Source organism: Pelophylax lessonae (assembly GCF_965119305.1).
Source record: "Pelophylax lessonae genome assembly, chromosome: 2".
In the NCBI taxonomy this organism is placed as follows: Eukaryota; Metazoa; Chordata; class Amphibia; order Anura; family Ranidae; genus Pelophylax; species Pelophylax lessonae.
This window is the reverse complement of record NC_138769.1, coordinates 465,702,145-465,721,704: the sequence shown is the minus strand read 5'-3', so window position 1 is coordinate 465,721,704 and position 19,560 is coordinate 465,702,145. Positions and strand designations below refer to the sequence as shown.

At 44.0% G+C, this 19,560-nt stretch overlaps 1 protein-coding gene across 2 annotated transcripts in view; it reads right to left on the bottom strand.

The window, feature by feature from the left end:
- DCUN1D2 (defective in cullin neddylation 1 domain containing 2) overlaps positions 1-19,560 on the bottom strand; it is a 51,183-nt gene that overhangs the window by 25,475 nt on the left and 6,148 nt on the right. Inside the window, exon 1 of one of the 2 annotated variants that reach the window (XM_082245282.1) lies at positions 11,165-11,315. The exons of the other annotated variant lie outside the window; for it this stretch is intronic. Within the exon in view, the coding sequence (XP_082101408.1) occupies positions 11,165-11,245 (81 nt within the window). The 5' untranslated portion in view covers positions 11,246-11,315. Of the gene's footprint in view, positions 1-11,164; positions 11,316-19,560 lie in introns of those variants that run through there. 2 annotated transcript variants of the gene reach the window in all.

Below are 19,560 nucleotides of genomic sequence, written 5' to 3'. Positions count from 1 at the left end.
TCTTAATATCTGGTGAGTGGGGTACTGAGAAGGGAGCACGGAGTGCAAGCACCTTATTCGAGGAATTCGAGCACGGAGCACTTTGTGTGAAAAGGAGAAAGAAACACTGAGCACTTTTTATTGTATTGAGAGACGGTTTATTAAATTAATTGAATATTGGTTTTCAGATTGCACTTTAATATTTTTGCATTATTTGCACATGATATTGGATTTTTTGCACTTTAGTACTGTATATTCTTGCACTAATGGTTTAATTTATGTATTTATTTATATGGGAACACAAATATTTATTGAGCAGCGCTGACACTTAATTTATCACATAGTCTGCCACATATTTTTGGTAAAAAAAAAAAAAAATCCCAATAGGTGCAAAAGTTATCGTGTCCACAAACTATGGGATAGATTTATGTCGTTTTTATTTTTTTTTATTTTTTTCTTACTAATAATGGTGGCGAGCAGCGATTCTAAGCAGGACTGGGATATTGCAGCGGACAGATCGGACACCTAACTGACATTTCTGACACTTGAGGGGAGCAGTGACCGTAATACAGTAATCAGTGCTAAAAATATGCACTGTTACTGTACTGACAGGGAAGGGGTTAACATCAGGGGCGATCAAAGGGTTAAGTGTGCCCCTAGGGAGTGCTTTCTAACTGTGTGGGGTTCTACTTACTGGATGAACACATCCTAAATAGGAGGAACACAGGATCCCTGTGTTCATCACCGACAGAACAGCAGTCTGCCTTGTTTACATCTCCACGGGGAGCGATCGTGGGTGCCCGCCGGACATCGACTCCGCCGGACCCGCAGATTGGCTCCCCCTCTGGCCAATTGGCACGTGTGCGCGCCCCCCACTATCTGTTACACAAAGCGACGTCCAGGTACGTCGTTTCACGTAACAGGGCCGACCTGCCGCTGTAGAACTACGGCGGCTGGTGGGCTAGTGGTTAAAACATATTTAGGGCTCATTCACTGGGGTGCCGGGGCTGTACAGCTTGCAGAAGGGTGGTGTTTATGCCCCTGGGAGACACAGGTATTTGGTACAGCATTGGCCAGCAGCCTATTAAAAATAAATGACAGGCTGACAGACGCAGCACTGTACAGATCCTCCCAAACAGCCAATCATTTACATCTGTTCAGGGACAGAAGCACACCCCTTGACTCAGTCCACTGTGTCTGTCAGCCTGTCACTGTATGGAACGCCTGTGCTGCCGGCTGAATCATTTAGATCTGTCCATGGCCAGCTTCTAGACTGACCTGTAAACATCAATAGTGTGTAATCAGTTTTAATTGGGAAAATGAACTTGGTTTTAGTCTTTTTGAATAAGGATAAAAGCGCTCGAGTTGAAATGCAATACAGACCCCCTTTTACGCAGGATCTATCTGCCAGCAAGATCCTGTGTAAACTGTAAATGGTGGTATGCACGGGGCCATGTATGGCGGCTGTGTCTGAGTAACAGTAAGTCCCGGCTCACATTTGTGCGATGCGGGAATGCTGCAAATATACAGCGTGTTCCCGCATCGCATCCGTACCCCTGGCAGTTCACACTGCCATATGCGATACGCAGGGGGTGTCAATTACAAGTTAACGACACCCCCAGTTGCGATTGCATATTGCAGTGTGATCTGAAAGTTCTCACAGAATCGGATCGCACTAGTGTGAACCACTATGCGATCCGATTCGGCTGCGGATAAAAAAAAAAAAAAGGTCAGGTGCGTGTTTAGTGCGGATGCGGTGCGAATTCAGCCATACAAAGTTTACGGCTGAAATTTGCACCGCACAGAGATCGCATGTAATTTAGGAGCAGTGCGATTTCCGTGATCGCACAAATGTGAACCGGGGCCTAGGATTCTTTCACACGGTCCGTTCAGTTTATTTCTCCGTTCAGTCACTTTTTTTTTTTTTTTCAAACGGACACAGATCCACTTTTTTACGGTCTGTTCCATATGTCCGTTTTTTCCTCCCATCCATTTGTGGATAAAAAACGGACATGATGTATAGAATAGTGCATAATGTATGTCTATGGGATTGCGGACGTTATCGGATGAAAAACGGACAAATGATCTGTATGTGTGAAAGGGCCCAAACTGGTGCACACTGTGCATAGTAACCAATCAGCTTCTAACTTCAGCCTGCTCAAATATGCTTTGACAATAAAACCTAGAAGCGGATTGGTTACTATGCACAGCTGCAGTAGATTCTGTGTGCACCCATTTTAGTAAATCTCCCCCAAACTACTACTTTGTAGGAACTCAAATATTTAATATACAATTCGTGCAAACCTATTATCGCGAACATGCTGTTAGGCTCGGTTCACACTTATGCGATGCGGGAAGGCTGCGAATTCGCAGCCTGTTCCCGCATCGCACACGCACCCCCGGCAGTTCACACTGCCATATGCGATACGCTGGGGGTGTCAATGTAATCTTAACGACACCCCCAGTTTGATCGCATATCGCAGTGCGATCGTGCAGTTCGCACAGGAGCGGATCGCACAAGTGTGAACCGCTGTGCGATCCGATCCTGATGCAGCTGCAAAAATGCCTCCTGTGAGTGTTTGCTCCGGGGGCGATGCGAGTTTAGCCATACAAAGTGTATGGCTAAACTCGCACCGCACAGCTGATCGCATGTAATGTCGGAGCAGTGCGCTCCGATATTACATGCGAACCCCGCACACGCAGAAGTGTGAACCGGGGCTTAATATATCTCATATCTCCAGTTGCAGCTGACACAAAACAAGCGCTTTCACTACACTGCTACTGTACTACTTCAGGGAATTTTATATATGTTGGATTTAACCTATTTATTTTAATAGGTATTTACATGATTTCACTATATAAAAAAAGTAATATGGGGAGTTTACAGTAGCACTGCACTCATTTTTGGTTTTGTAGGAACTGGCTAACTGCCACTGACATCTCCAATGACACTAATATACACTGACACTGTACTAATGACACTGGCTGGGAAGGGGTTACCACCTGGGGCAATCAAAGGGTTATTGGTATGTGGAACAATGTTTACTATGTGTAATGTGTGCTGATTTTACTTAGCAACGTGCTCATTTTTGTTCCCTGCTTTGCACTAGGCAGCCGGGATGCCGATCCACGGGCAGCATGGTTCAAGCTGGACCAATGCAACTATTTAACCAGTTGCTGACCGACCGCCTGATGCAGTTTTACAGTGGCAGACTGGCTCGGCTGCGCGAAGCGACATAGTACTACGTTGGTCGCGCGCGTGGTGCTGAGGGGTGAGCGGCTCCAATTGCCGCCGGCCACCCACGATCTCTCCCCGCTGCGAGAGATGAACGGTCAGCTGTTGTAAACACAGCTGACCGTTCTTCTCTCTGAAATTATCATAGAGACACTGTGATCCTTCTATATAGGATCACAGGTTTCTGTGGTCATTTCACAAGTCCCTCCCCCATACAGTTAGAAAACACTCCCCTAGGCTCACACTTAACCCTTTGATCACCCCCTGGTGTTAACCCCTTCCCTGCCAATGTCATTATTACATCAACAGTGCATATTTTTAGCACTGATTTCTGTAGTAATGTCACTGGTCCCCCCCAAAAGTGTCAAAAATGTTAGTTCAGGTCCGATCTGTCTGCTGCAATCCCGCTAAAAACCGCTGATCGCTGCCATTACTAGTAAAAAAAATAAAAAATAAAAATGACATAAATCTTTCCACTAATTTGCAGACGCAATAACTTTTGCGCAAACCAATCAAAATACGCTTATTGCGATTTTTTTTTACCAAAAATATGTAGCAAAAAACAAATTGGCCTAAAATTATGAAAAATTTTGATTTTTCATTTTTTTTTTATTGGGAATATAGCAGAATGTGATAAATATTGTTTTTTTTTATTTTCAGAATTGTCGCTCTTTTCTTGTTTATAGAGCAAAAAAAAAAAAAAAAAAAAAATCGCACAGGTGATCAAATATCACCAAAAGAAAGCTCTGTATGTGGGGGGGAAAAAAAAAGACATTTTTATTTGGGTACAGCGTCGCATGACCGAGCAAGTGTCAGGTAAAATAACGCAGTGCCGAATCGCAAAAAATGGCCTGGTCATTAAGGGGGTAAATCCTTCTGGCCCCTGTTCACATATGAGCATTTTGTTGCCTAAAGCAAAACGCCTGAAGCTCAAAAAAGTACATGAGCTTCTTTTTTGGCAGATTACAAGCGTTTTTGTTAGATGTCAATGCCTGCCTCCAACACCTGCAAAAAATGCCTGAAAAATGCTAGAAAAACCACCTGCAAAACATGAAAACGATACGCTCAGGTATGAATGGAGCCTTACTGAGTATGCAGCTCCTTTATCTTTTATTCCTTGTCCATATTCCAGTTAAAAGTGGTTGTAAACTCAAAGAAAGATTACTGCCAGCCCCTCTGTTTTATCAAGCCATCCTGCACTGTGTACATGTTTGTATACAATTGTGCCTGCGGATTCCCGCATCGCACCTGACTCACGGGCAGTTCACACTGCCATATGCGAATCGCTGAGGGTGTCAATACAAAGTTATTGACACTCCCAGATCAGTTCGCATATCGCAGTGCGAAATGTCAATTTGGACAGGGATCGGATCACATGGATGTGAACACCGATGCAATCCAATGATGGTGCGGACCAAAAAAAAGGTTCCTGTGCGACTTTGGTCCGAATGTGATGCAAATTCAGCCATGCAATCTGTACGGCAGAATTCGCAATGCACAGACATTGCATGTGATTTGCAGAGCAATGTGGTGCGAATCACATGCGATATCCGACATCGCTAAAGTGTGAGCCGCCAATTATAAATGTTATGAAGAAACATCTTAATGGAATTTTTGGAAGTCCCCAATCCCTGCTTCCTATGTGCCTTTTAATGTAAATCTACAGCATAGAAGGCGCTTCTGCTTGGAATGACAAGTATTAGTGCTTACATCTCCTTTCAAAGGCCTGTCAGCTATAAAATCATTCTTCAGCATTTCCTTTCCAGCAGCTTACTGAAAAGATTTCTTCCAATCAGCAGTATCCTAATGACATTGATCAAACAATGAAGGGCAACTAGACTTTATTGCAACCTCACTATAGGTTTCTGGGAAAGCAATAATTAAATGTAGAACTTATTGAGCATAAATGTGCAACAGTTACACCCAATGGCGGGTTTTATTGCTAGCCCTTCCCCTGTTTCTATGTATTATTATCTGCACCTTCTTTTCCAGTTACAGAGGTCACCAAGACACATTTACCAATAAAAACATTATTTTCAGTACACAGGGAAGGGTTAAATCTCAACTCTGGGCAGCTTTATATAAAAAAGAGCAATGATTGGATGTAAATGCCTGACTTTTACTAGTTCTATAGTAATCCCCGGTACAGCAGCACTCAGATTGGTAGAGAGAGAAGCAGTACCTGGAACCAGTATTCCTGCATGCAGATGGACTATCAAGGAACATTTTAATAGGGGACAGCAGGGGGAGCTTAACAGAGATGTGACCTCATCAGTCTCCTGCTGCTCCTTCACTGTCCATTCACAGGCTTTGGGGAGGGAGGCAGACCAGCTGTGCTGCACGATAGCAGTAGAGAATAGTTAGGTCAGCGGCCTGGCTGTACTGTCTGACAGATGGCTGGGCAGACAAACACAAGTAGTTTTATAGATAAAACAGCTTTTATATATGTCCAACTGGTGTAAATAGAGGTTTAACTTTGGAATCGTCATACGATTATTGCTTAATGCCTTCTGTTGAATTCCACTAATTTCTAGCATTAGACACGATGGTTACAATAACTGGAATTGAGGGAAAATCTTCCTAAGAAAAAGTTTCACCCCCCCCCCCCTCAAAATAAATAAATACATTTAAAGTCAGCAGTTACAAACAGCAGGCATCCAGGGTTGTCCTCACCCAAGAAGATTCTTGAAGTAGCTCTCAGGTGTTGGCACTGCCATCTCAGCTAAAGGTAACTGGCAGTGAAGCCTTGCGGCTTCACATCTTGTTTCCTACTGCGCATGCACGAATTGCCATCTGCGGAGGGGGGTACTGAACTTCTAGCTTCCTTCGCCGCGGCGACCTGAGCCGGAAGTGGAATCGAGTACCTGTCAAAACCAGGTACCCGGTCCCCCCTAAAAGCTGCCAAAGGTTTCAGCGGAGGGGGGGTAGGAGGCAGACAAGCGGAGCTTCCCCTTTAATGGAGACAGGTAAAGCAAAAACCAAAATCTGACAGAGGTTCCAATGTTTGGTCAGGCCAATACTAAACAAAACAATTGGTCCCAGTTAGGACCGTTTCACACTACTGATAGAATTACCCATCCAGCTCCCCCCTGAAAAGCAATTAAACTGGTTTTCAGAGGGTGGTGGAAGGCGGTTTGCAGGCGCATTCAGTAGGCGATACTGCTACCTTTTATTTATTTTTTTATAGCTAAATGGCGATTCTGCACTGCAGAAGTCCAACTGCAAGAAATGTTAAAATGTATACGCACCCAAGCAACACCATGTCTGCTTGTAGGAGGGCAATAAAATAGCAGATCAACCGCCTGTTCTTACTACCCCCTGGCTGTCTGTGTGAAAGGAACCTTACAAGGGTATTGCACAGAGCGGACCCAAACTTCATTTTCTGGGGTTCCCCGACAGTGCTCTCCACTCTGCCTCTTCTCCATGTGCCACTATAGTAGGTTGCTCCCCATGGGGGCACACTTGTGGTCTTGCTCCCAAGCTATGCTGTGTGCGTCCATTGACACACACAGCTTGGCTCGGCCTTGTCCCCTCCTCATAGGATTTCACAGACAGCAGCCAGGCTTGTGAAAGTGAAGAGAGAGGACAGAAGACCTGCAGACGGGCACAGCACTGGATTGATACAAAACTCCGGTAAATATTTTGGGACCGGGGGTGGCCAATGTAGTACTCTTAAAAATGTATCTTTTTCTTTTTATATTCTACAGAAAAATAGCAGAGCAGTTCCTGGTATGTGAAGGTGCCTAGGCACTCCTAGTGCCTACTGACTCATAGCGGAATATCTGCAGTGTGAGATCTTAAACTGCCCATACACTAACCCAAATTCAACTGCCTTACCAGGGTGGATAAAGACCAATGATTTTTTTTTTGTTAATGAAATAAAAACAAAATCTATCAAGAATAAGTCCTTACTTTTAAAGAGCACCTGTCATTTCAGATCCATCATAGCAGCGCCTGTTATTGGGCATTCACTCATCTGCTGCCGTCACATCCCTCACCTTGCTGTGTCACTGCCGCATCACCAGCCGTCCCATTAAAGTGAATGGGACTGTCAGTGAGTCAACAGCGGGTCAGAGGAGGAGCCTCTTGCAGTAGGGCCCCTGTTGCCTAAATCTTGGAGTATTTCTTTAAAGCGCGCTAAACAAATGCAAGGCACCGTTTACTTTTTCATATTTACTTCATTGAAATGTCACAAAATGGTGACATATGATCTGCGCTGTGAAAAAATGCAGACCTGCTGCATTTTTGAGTAGCGTACACCATTGCACAATCTTTTTTTATGTGTCCTGGCATTGAGCCTGCGTTGTTCTATTCAGGTCAACTGACATGATGTGAACGAGCCCCGACATGTGAATGAGCCCTTACTGAGAGCTCAGCCCCCATATAATGTGAAGGGCCATTTCTTTAAAAACTCGACGGTGCACGGGAGTCCAAACCATAGGTATGTGTCTATTCACTAATATGGACTGCCTACACACTACTCAGTGCTAGGACAGGGAAGTAAACAAAGGGCTCTTCACACTATAGTGTATGTTTATGAAACTGAGAATTGTGCTCTCAGTTCACTTCTCGGCAGTTCTCAGAGGAATATTATCTCCTTTGGCACCCTGTTTATGAAGAGGAGAACTTCACTTCTTACAGAGAGAACAGAGGAGTAGTTTTTCCTCTTAAAACTACAGAGATCTGTGTAGAAGTGAGTAGGCCGAGGTTACAGTACCAGAAAATCATTGGTGCCCGTTTATTAGGCAGTGATAGATCATTGCTGAGTACATGGGCATACTCAGAGGAGACCTCCACCTAATGTTATTAAACTATATATATATATATATATATATATATATATATATATATATATATATATATATATATATATATACACACACACACACACACATACACAAAGAATGGCAGGGGGACATTTTCACTGTCTTGGAGGGTCTGATGGAGGAAGAACGAGATCAAGAATCTTCCTTCTTCCCCGATTCAGTCTTCTCTTCCCGATTCTCCACCTCCAGGCTGGTGAATCTGGGAGTGTGAATTCTGGCACAGATCGCCAGGGAATTGCGGAGATCGCAGCTTTATAAACTGGTAGTTTCTGTATCAGTCAATGACAGATTCTCCGTCTGTAGAGATGATCAGCGGAGAACATGTTCTTCCCCAATCATCTCTGTTTTAGAAACCGATAATGACCCGAGATGAGCTGCGATCATCAGGTTCTCTTCTCATCTCGGTTTCATAAACGGACACCAAAATGGAGCTCAGCACCCATGTAAAGGAGCCCTACAAATCAGCGGCCAGGAAGACTTCAGATGGTATTTTATCTTTTATTTTAATGATGAAAAGTGCTTATTATTTTTAAAAAAAGTAAAGTAGTGTTTATTAATGACAAAAACAATGTAATTGATTTTGTTGCCCATAAAAATAAATTGGGTTTACGCTTTTAAAGCACAAAACCAAAAATGTAATATACTGCAGATTACCAGTTGGCTTCATTGATTCAACTGATCAATATAGGTAACCACTACACGATTGATCCAATTTTTCCATTCTCCTTTCAAATAGCACCCATATGTGTGAACATTCTGGAAAGTACTCATAGGGGTCGATTTAGTCAAATTAGACAGTGTAAAATCTGGGGCAGCTCTGCACAGTAGCCATTCAGATTCTATCTTCAGCTTGTACAATTAGATTCCAAAAACACTTGTGCAACTTGCCATGCGACTTTGGACATCAAAGTCGCATGACAAGTCGCAGCCCATTCTTTTCAGTGGCACCCATTAAGGTGTGACTTAAAGTTCCAGCGACTTTGAAAATGTGCCTGCACTACTTTGATCCAAGTGATGCGACTTTGATCCAGAGAGTGTAAAGCTGGATCAAAGTTGCTCCAAAGCTGCACTGGAAATCGTGCAACTTTGGAGTAGCGCTAGTGTAAATGGAGCCTTAAGCCTCTTACACACTATGAGAATATCGGACGAATGATCATCCATTTTTTGTTTTGCATGCTAGTCTCATATTGAAAATGAAGAGGTTACTTAACCACTTCTCTTCAGTGCACTTTCACCTTCCTGCCCAGGCCAATTTTCAGCTTTCAGCGCTCTCACATTTTCAATGACAATTGCGCGGTCATGCTACACTGCACCCATATGACATTCCTATCATTTTTTTTACACAAATAAAGCTTCCTTTTGGTGGTATTTAATCACTGCTGGGTTTTTTATTTCTTTCCAAAAAAAAAAGAAAAAGACAGAACATTTGAAAAAAAAAAAAAAAAAAAAAAGTTTTCTTATTTTCTGCGAGTAAATTTTGAAAATAAAAAATGTTTCACTGATGTGCGCAGATGAGGCGGCACTGATGGGCACTGATGAGGTTGCACTGATGATGAGGTACTAATATGCCGCACTGATAGGTGGCACTCATGAGCACTGATGAGCACCGAGAGGTGGCACTGATGAGGACTGTGTGGTGGCACTGACGGGCGGCACCACCAGTGCCCACCATCAGTGTCCATGGTGCTGCCAGTGCAGCTGATGAGCAGGCACTGATGGGCACTGACTGGCAGCACTATGGGCACTGATGGTGGGCACTGCAGGCATTGATTGGCACTTTATTTTGATTTTCTGTAATCAGGGCACTGATGATCAGTGCCCTGATTAAATGTCCTTGTCTCTCTTGCGAGGAGGAGCTGCTGATCGGCTCTCCTTGCCTCACACTGTCAGAGTGTGAGGCGAGGAGAGCCGAATAACGGCACTTCCTTATTTACATGGGACCAGCTGTGATTGGACACAGCCAATCACATGGGTAAAGAGTCATGTTATTGACTCTTTACCGAGATCGGGGTCGCGCCATGTCCTAGCAACACGGCGCGGCCATGATCGCCGCTCTGCATGCGCGAGAGAGGCTGTTCTGGTGCGCAGTCATATGACGGCGTTCCAGAACAATGGATACACCGCTCCGCTGTCATTTGACGGCGGGCGGGTAAGAAGTCGTTAAGTTACAAAAATTCTCATATGACAGAATACAACTTCGGAAGTGATGTAATGCGTTGTACTGCATTGTAATGTACTCTATTGTTTCTAAGCACGCATACTCTTTGTCTTCTGATTTTTTTCAGATGAATACTGTACTGATTAAGAACTGGTTCACACCTACGTGTTTTTTGGTCTTTTTGAAGAAACGCACTATAGTCCATTTAACATGGTTTCCTATGGGAAAAATACACATCTATGCTTTTTTTAGCCGCTGCGTTTTTGGAAAGGGTTAAGGGACCTTTTAAAACGCAAAATTTGTGGTTCAATAGACTTCAATGGAGACTCTGCAGAAAAGCATGTAGTACGTTTTTTTACGCTTTTTTTTTTAGATTGCCCAACAACAAATTGGCCAAAAAAAAAAGAGCATAAGAACGCAAAAGGCATCAAGAAACGTGTGCAAAAACGCAAAATGCACTGCAGAAACAGATCAAAATCAAACTAAACGGGTATCGTACAAGAAAAGTTTTTGTGTTCGTCCCTTTGGATAATTTCGCATGAACTGTCGTGATTGGCTTTGCAAAGCTGCGTACTAACGATCAGATTATTGAATGATTGCTTTGAAAGCAGTATTTTTCGTCAGATTTTCTGATTGTGTGTACTAGGCATTAAGCTTTGAAAAAAAAAAGCCGGGAAGCTGATCGCTTTCTATGCAGAAGCTGCTTCAGATTTTGCCCTCTCCAGTTTTAGTAAATCAACCTCATTTATTCTCACCATTACCTTAATAAATACAGTAAGCTTTACTGAAATCACACAAGGGGCATTGATAGTAGTCACAGCATTTTAAAAACAAGCTATTAAAGTGACCACAAAAATGAAAGCATCTGATTATATAGACAAGAGACACACACAATGAGAACAAGTCGCTCCACCCAGTGATCTCAGCGCAGCAAATATTAGCTTATGAATTGACATTGATCCCTACCTGTCTGCTCTGACTGGCCGCAGCGCTCTCACATATAATATATGCAAACAACCTGGAAGTATTGGGTGATGAAAGGGGCATAGCCACGTCCTCTACACACACCTACATGGCCTCCCTAAAAAGGCAAAGCTGAGTGTGCGATCTCAAAATACCAGCAACCCCACCTCCTGCTGTCACTGCTCTGCCGCCTGCCTGGTCTGTGTCACACAAACTTCTCAACACTGCTATAGTCTGCACCCCCCACCCCCACCCCCACAGTCACAGGGGACAACTATTTCCAAATGTAACTGCTGTTCTCACAACGCTCTTCTTTCTATCACATGATGGTTACCGGCATCGAAAGATCATCACCACTTTAATATAATCATAGTAATGCATCAACAAAGACTTGGAAATGTTTGCTGAAAAAGTGGCATAGCAAGGCTCTGATTAGCTAATAGTTAGGCTTCATTTACACGGGACGTTTGAAAACCTCTACTGAACGCTGGAATATGACAGCTAGTAAAGTTTGCATTTAGAAACATATTTCCATTGTAAAATTATCAGAAACGTATTCCCATTGAAAACACCTATAAACAAAATGCTTAAAAACACGAGTTACAGCGTTTAGATGCGTTTGCACGCTGTTACAAGCATTTGGCATTTCAAATGCCAATAAACATCCGTCTGAACGCATTTTTTTTTTGCTTTCAAAAAAATTCCACTAAACTTAACTGCCTCTAAATAACTATAAATGTCTCAGAGTACATGGACAGATAAGATAACAGTTCGGGGGCTGCTGAAAAAAACGCCCAACTGCTCCTAAACATCGTTTATATCGTTTATCAGCAGCAGTTTACATGAGGCCTTAAAGCGGTTGTATACTGCCGGAAAAAAAAAAAACAAACCCTGCAAGACAAAGACATAATGAGCTAGTATGCATCGCATACTAGCTCATTATGAAATACTTACCTTAAAACGAACCCCCGACACGGACCCCCGGACACCGCTGTGGGAGCTGTCATGCTCCCTCGGCGTCTCTTCCCGGTTCGGCGGTTCCAGTGCGGTGAGTGGCCGGAGGCGCGATGGCGTCACTCCCGCGCATGGGCGCGGGAGTCACTTTCCGGCAAGTGCCCGGCGAGGAACTCTGAAGGTCCGCCGGACCTTCAGAGTGCATGCGCCGCTAGCGTCAGCGGCTGCATGCAGGGCAAATATCTCCTAAACCTTGCAGGTTTAGGAGATATTAATTGTACCTACAGGTAAGCCTTATTATAGGCTTACCTGTAGGTAAAGGTAAAAAAAATTAGTATACTACCGCTTTAAAGTGTTAATCCACCCTAAAACTTAAATTGCTGCATCTGTAGACCACCATGATCTAACACTAACCTATCTAGCCCTGTAAAGAAGAAATCAGTATAAATACTTTTTTTGAAGCCGATCTGACCCAATCTCCAGCAGCGGAAGCTCTACAGGACAAGGCCAATAACAGCTGTGGAATGAATGGGAAGTGACGTCACCCATGGGGCTTCCGTTGTCGGATGTGTCCTCTGCACCCACCTACACAGCTCAGCATGGTATCAGCTTCAAAAAAAGGTATGTTTACCGATTTCTTCTTTACAGGGGTAGATAGGTTATTGTTAGATCATGGAGGTCTATAGATGCAGGGATTTTAGGGTTAGGGTGGACTTTTTTAACCACTTAAGGACTGCCAGCTGCAGTTACACTCCTGCAGCCCCTCCTGCGCAAACCAACGTAGGTATACGTCGGTAGCGCGCCTGCAGCTAGGGGGCGAGCGCGCCTGCAGCTAGGGGGCGAGCGCGCACGGCCGGTGGCGCGCTCCCGCCCCCACTCGGAAGCGGGTACTCGGATGCACGGGGCAGGTGGCTCCGATTGCCGCCTGCCACGTGCGACCGTTCCCGGCTGAGAGAGAAGAACGGTCAGCTGTTGTAAACACAGCTGACCGTTCTTCTCCCTGGAATGATTACAGAGTGTCTGTGATCCTGCTATATAGGATCACAGGTCTCTATGATCATTTCACAAGCCACGCCCCCCCCCTCACACTTAGAATCACTCCCCTAGGCTCACATTTAACCCCTTGATCACCCACAGTATTAACCCCTTCCCTGCCAGTGTCATGCACTGTTACTGTAATAATATTTTTAGCACTGATTACTGTAGTAATGTCACTGGTCCCCCCAAAAGTGTAAAAAATGTCAGTTAGGTGTCCGATCTGTCCGTTGCAAAGTCCCAATGTCCTGCTAAAAATCACAGATCACCGCCATTACTAGTAAAAAAAAAAAAAAAACAATAAAAATGACATAAATATCTTTCCCATAGTTAGTAGACGCGATAATTTTTGCGCAAACCAATCAAAATACGCTTATTGCAATTTTTTTTTACCAAAAATATGTAGCAGAAAACAAATTGGCCTAAAATGTTAAAAAATTTTGATTTTTACATTTTTTTTTTGGGAATGTTATTTAGCAGAATGTGAAAATTATTGCTTTTTTTCAGAATTGTGGCTCTTTTTTTGTTTATAGCGCAAAAAATAAAAATCGCAGAGGTGATCAAATACCACTAAAAGAAAGCTCTATTTGTGGGGAAAAAAAAGGACATCAATGTTATTTGGGTACAGCGTCGCACGACCGCGCAATTGTCCGTTAAAATAACGCAGTGCCGTATCGCAAAAAACAGCCTGGTCATGAAGGGGGCAAATCCTTTTGGTCCAGAAGTGGTTAAAGGCTCATTCACATCCACACCAGCCTGCACGCTAAAATGCTAGATTTTCTTTTTTCCTTCTCTGTGGATTAAACTGGATGAAATTGTGTCTTTTTTTTCAACCAAACTATATATGTAGATGTAATGAGATGCTAGGTTACAAAGCATTTTTCCTTTATTGAAATGCCACAACATGACACTTCATTCAAATCAATAGAACGTACTGAGGTGACATACGTGCAGAGTTGTGCTGTGTTAAAATGCAGCACACTGTGCCTCATCACAGTGCTGTGGTGTAAAAAAGGGCATGTGGGCAAATAAGCCCTAAAAGGTAAAAACGTGTGACATGGCCCTTTTTTTTTTTATTATTTATTAATAATAATAAATGTATATATTTACTACCTGTCTGTAAATTATTTGAAATATTTATTAGTGGCCTTGCAGCTATTAATCTATGTCTACAGTGCCTTGAAAAAGTATTCACACTCCTTGGAAAATTCCACAATTTGTAATGTTACAACCAAAAACGCCAATGTATTTTATTGGGATTTTATGTGATAGGCCAACACAAAGTGGAAAATAATTGTGAAGTGGAAGGAAAATGATAAATGGTTTCCAACATTTTTTACAAATAAATATCTGAAAAGTGTGGGTGCATTTGTATTCAGCCCCTTTACTCTGATACCCCTAACTAAAATCTAGTGGAACCAATTAATTGCCTTCAGAAGTCACCTAATTAATTGACTCTACCTGTTTGTAATTTAATCTCAGTCTAAATACAGCTGTTCTGTGAAGCCCTCACAGATTTTTTTGAGAACCTTGGTGAACAAACAGCATCAGGAAGGCCAAGGAACACACCAGACAGGTCAGAGATAAAGTTGTGGAGAAGTTTAAAGCAGGGTTATAAAGAAATATATTCCAAGCTTTGAACATCTCACGGAGCATTGTTCAATCCATCATCCTACCAAACCTACCAAGACAAACCTACCAAGACATGGCCGTCCACCTAAACTGATAGGCCGGTGTTCTAAAATTTTATCGGACCCATGAAAATTCCGGACCTCATCACTTCCGGCTGGTGCGACCCCCTGGTGCGCATGCGCACAAGGTCCGAGGAAATTCTAAGACTTAGAGAACAGCTGATTGAGAGGAGGTGGGGCTGAGGTGGGACGCACACACCGCCGCGGGAAAATTGCTGTCACGGGCGAACCATATGTGCTAGAGACCCCAAAATTGTATCGCAGGTAGCCAAGACGCTCCCCTACAGGGGTCACTGCTCCGCGCCCTTTCATCCCCGAGACCCACGGGGTCACTACTCCGCGCCCTTTCATCCCCGGGACCCCAAATTTCTATCAGCTATAGGGGAGCGTTTTGGCTACCTGCGATATAATTTTGGGGTTTCTAGCAGCTTTGGTTCGCCCGTGACAGCAATTTTCCCGCGGCGGTGTGTGCGTCCCTCCTCAGCCCCTCCTCCTCTCGATCAGCTGTTCGCCAAGTCTTAGAATTTCCTTGGACCTTGTGCGCATGCGCACCAGGGCTCGCACCAGCCGGAAGTGACGAGGTCCGATTTTTTCACGGGTCCGACAAAATTTTACAACACCGGGCAAGGAGAGCATTAATCAGAAAAGCAGCCAAGAGGACCACAGTAACTCTGGAGAAGCACAGGACAACTATTAGTCACACACTCCACAAATATGGCCTTTATGGAAGAGTTTCAAGAAGGAAGCCATTGTTGAAAGAAAGCCATAAGAAGTCCCTTTTGCAGTTTGCGAGAAGCCACGTGAGGGACACAGCAAACGTGGAAGTAGGGGCTCTGGTCAGATGAGACCAAAGTTTAACTTTTTTCCTGAAAAGCAAAAGGCTATGTGTGCCACAAAACTAACACTGCACGACACCCTGAACCCCACTGTGAAACATGGTGGTGGCAGCATCATGTTGTGGGAATGCTTTTCTTCAGCAGGGAAAGGGAAGATGATCAGAGTTAATGGTAATATGGATAGAGAAAAAATACAGGACAATCTTAGAAGAAAACCTGTTAGAGTCTGCAAAAGACGAGACTGGGGCTGAGGTTCACCTTCCAGCAGGACAACGATCCAAAACATATAGCCAGAGCTACAATAGAATGGTAGATCAATAGAATGGTAGATTAAATCATATTCATGTGTTAGAATAGCCCAGTCAAACTCCAGACCTAAATCCAATTGAGAATCTGTGGCAAGACTTGTAAATTGCTGTTCACAGACGCTCTTCATCCAATCTGACAGAGCTTGAGCTATTTTGCAAAAAAGAATGGGCAAAATTTTCACTCTCTAGCTGTGAAAAGCTGGTAGAGACATCCCCAAAAAGACTTGCAGCTGTAATCGCAGGGAAAGGTGGTTCTACAAAGTATCGACTCAGGGGGACTGAATACAAATGCACTCCACTCTTTTCAGATATTTATTTGTAAAACAATTTTGAAAACCATTTATCATTTTCCATCCACTTCACAGATATGTGCCACTTTGTATTGGTCTATCACATAAAATCCCAATAAAATACATTTACGTTTTTGGTTGTAATATGACAAAATGTTGAAAATTTCAAGGGGGTATGTATACTTTTTTCAAGGCACCGTAAACTATTCTATCTATAAGTCCCAGCATGCTGCTACAGCCTGAGCTTGGTCTGCACTGTGCAAAGCCAGCAGCTTACGGCTGTATACTAAGCAAATATTGAAATGTTCGAAATCTTCAGCCAACATCACACTAGTCCATTCTCTGAAAAATGATTTGTGGTGGTGCAGCTAAGCAGCCACTGTCAGGCATTCAGGAGGCAATCCCTGAATTTCTGTTTTTTTTTCCTTCTGTCAAATGGCGACTTTCAATGGAACTTATGTTGGAACCCCAAAGCATCTGGCTTGTGATTGCGGAGTGGCCCTATTGGCCTTAATTGCACTGCAAACCAGCATAGCTCCGGCATGTCAACAGCCCTCTCTGGCTGTATTGTAGACTTTAGGTTGACAGTTGGGGAGCCTATTTTACACCCTTGCCCTCCCTCCTGGCTGCCTGCCATCTGCCTGTAGACTTTAGGGTGGGTGGTCAACCACATGTTTTTACTGCCCCAGCTGCCCGTGTTAAAGAGGCCTAACTGTTCCATGTAACACCTCTCAGCAACAGCCAAACAAGGCCAATCAATGTACCAATCTCTCTTCCAGCAGGCAAGAGTAAATGCCATTTTGGCTGAAGAATCTTCTACATTGCACATACTTCCAAGTGTGTTGTGTGCCTAGTCCCTTGTTGAGTACCGCATTTCCATCTGCTGACTCCTACGTCACTACTAGGTCCTATAGGCGACTTAGATTAAACCACAGAGCGCTGAGGGGCCCATGCATCAGACACACTCATAAGTGATGGATACTAAAGATACCAAGGCATAGGTAGTGGGACAGTTAAGTATTAAATATTTTCTTTATAGGCAGGCCTTGGGTCTCATTGACATGGCCAAATTGCCCACAGTCAGGCAAGAGTACATGCAGCCGGGATCTCAGATGTACTGGAGAAAAGGAGGGATACAATCCCAGATGTTGCAACCAGTGGTGGCTGCTCAGCCTGTATAAATGAATGATAAGCTGAAAGGAGGTGGAGCTGTCTGTGGCTGTAAGCATGTATCCACATATCCAACAGTTACCTGTGGTTTGGGAAAGATGTCTGCCCTAGGATGCAATCAATTGGCGAACATCTGTCCTTAACTGCTTGGATGTGCGGACAGTCCACCTTTGGTACCATGTTTCATGTTACACCTTTATTTAGGGTGTAACATGAAACATGGCCACATTCCCCAGCACCCCACTCACCTGATACATGAGGTGCTTCTTCTTGGAGCATCACATTTTCTTTTGAACTTATTGTGGTTCTGCCTGCACAGCCACGCCATGTTTTAAGTGGGCCTTTACACGCACATAAACTTTAATGGCATCCCAGTCTTAGGCCGTAGGGTTCAATATTGAGTTAGCTCACCCTTTTCAGATATAACAGCTTCAACTCTTCTGGGAAGGCTGTCCAAGGTTTAGGAGAGTGTCTATGGGAATGTTTGACCATTCTTCCAGAGGCGCATTTGTAAGGTCAAGCACTGATGTGGATGTGAAGGCCTGGCTTGCAGTCTCCGCTCTAATTCATCCCAAAGGTGTTCTATCGGATAGAGGTCAGGACAGTCAAGTTCCTCCACCCCAAACTCACTCATCCATGTCTTTATGGACCTTGCTTTGAGCACTGATGCGCAGTCATGTTGGAACAGGAAGGGGCGATCCCCAAACTGTTCCCACAAAGTGGTCGCCTTAAGAGTTACCTTAACTGGAACTAAGGGGCCAAGCCCAACCCCTGAAAAACAACCTAACACCATAACCCCCCTTCCCACCAAATTACTTGGACCAGTGTACAAAGCAAGGTCCATAAAGACATGGATGAGCAAGTGTGGGGTGGAGGAACTTAAATGGTCTGGTCTGTCCTGATATCAACCCAATAGAACTTCTTTGGGATGAATTAGAGACTGCGAGCCAGGCCTTCTAGACCAACGTCAGTGTCTGACCTTACAAATTCGCATTAGGAAGAATGGTCAAACATTCCCATAGACAAACCCCTAAACCTCAAGGACAGCCTTCCCAGAAGAGTTGAAGCCGTTATAGCTGCAAAGGGTGGGCCAACTCAATATTGAACCCTATGGGCTAAGACTGGCATGGCATTAAAGTTCACGTGCGTGTAAAGACAGGCATTGCAATACTTTTGGTAATATAGTGTAGCTGCCTCCTAGCAACTGGTGACTCATCTCTGCCCCAATCAGATGCTGATTTGGAGATTCCCCATCAGACAGGTGAGTGGAAACAAAGGGGCAAGGATGGTGGCTGACAATATTACTCTCATATGGCAGTGGCCATATTTAAACAATGATGTCAGAATGCATTACGTCCCTTTGTTTACACTCACCTGACAGCTGAATGGGCAGAATGCTTCACTGGTTGCTAGGATTCTGCTGGCTGTACAGCCAACAATGTCCTAGCTAACAAGGGGCTGAAAATACACTGAGGATAGAATGTCTGCAGTGTGGACATTCCACCCTCACAGTGCCCCCCCCTCCATATAACAGATACATGCACCAGGTACAGTACATGAATCTGTTCCCTGCACTGACAGAATTCTAAAGATTGTCTTAGACACGCTTTATGGTCCCTTCAACACAAGCATTTTTGTGGTGGGAAAACCAGGTAGTTGAAGCAAATTTTTACTATGCCTCAGCCGTCTATCAAAACCCAGCAATGGCTGCCAGACAGCCCCACACACACTGTTGCGGCCATGAGGCTTTGCGTTATGGCAAAAAAGTAGGGAATGCTGCGCTCAGCAGGCGATATTATAGAAAAGATTGAGGCGAAACCGCAACATCGTCTAATGGACACTGCTGGTGACAAAGCGACTCACCGCAGACTGAGAGTCAGCAGCCTTGCCCGTGTGAAAGGGGCCTATAACTAACCAGCATCTTTTTACAATTCTGTATGTGTAGCTAGTTATCTGGGAACATATATAGTGTATACAGATTCCCGGAAAAAAGATAACTGAAAGACAGTTGGATCTTTAAGAGCCGGTTCACACTGAGGCAACACGACTCCTTACTACTTCGGGGGCGACTTGTGCATTACATTGCACCACAACTTCAGAGCGACTTGCAGGGAC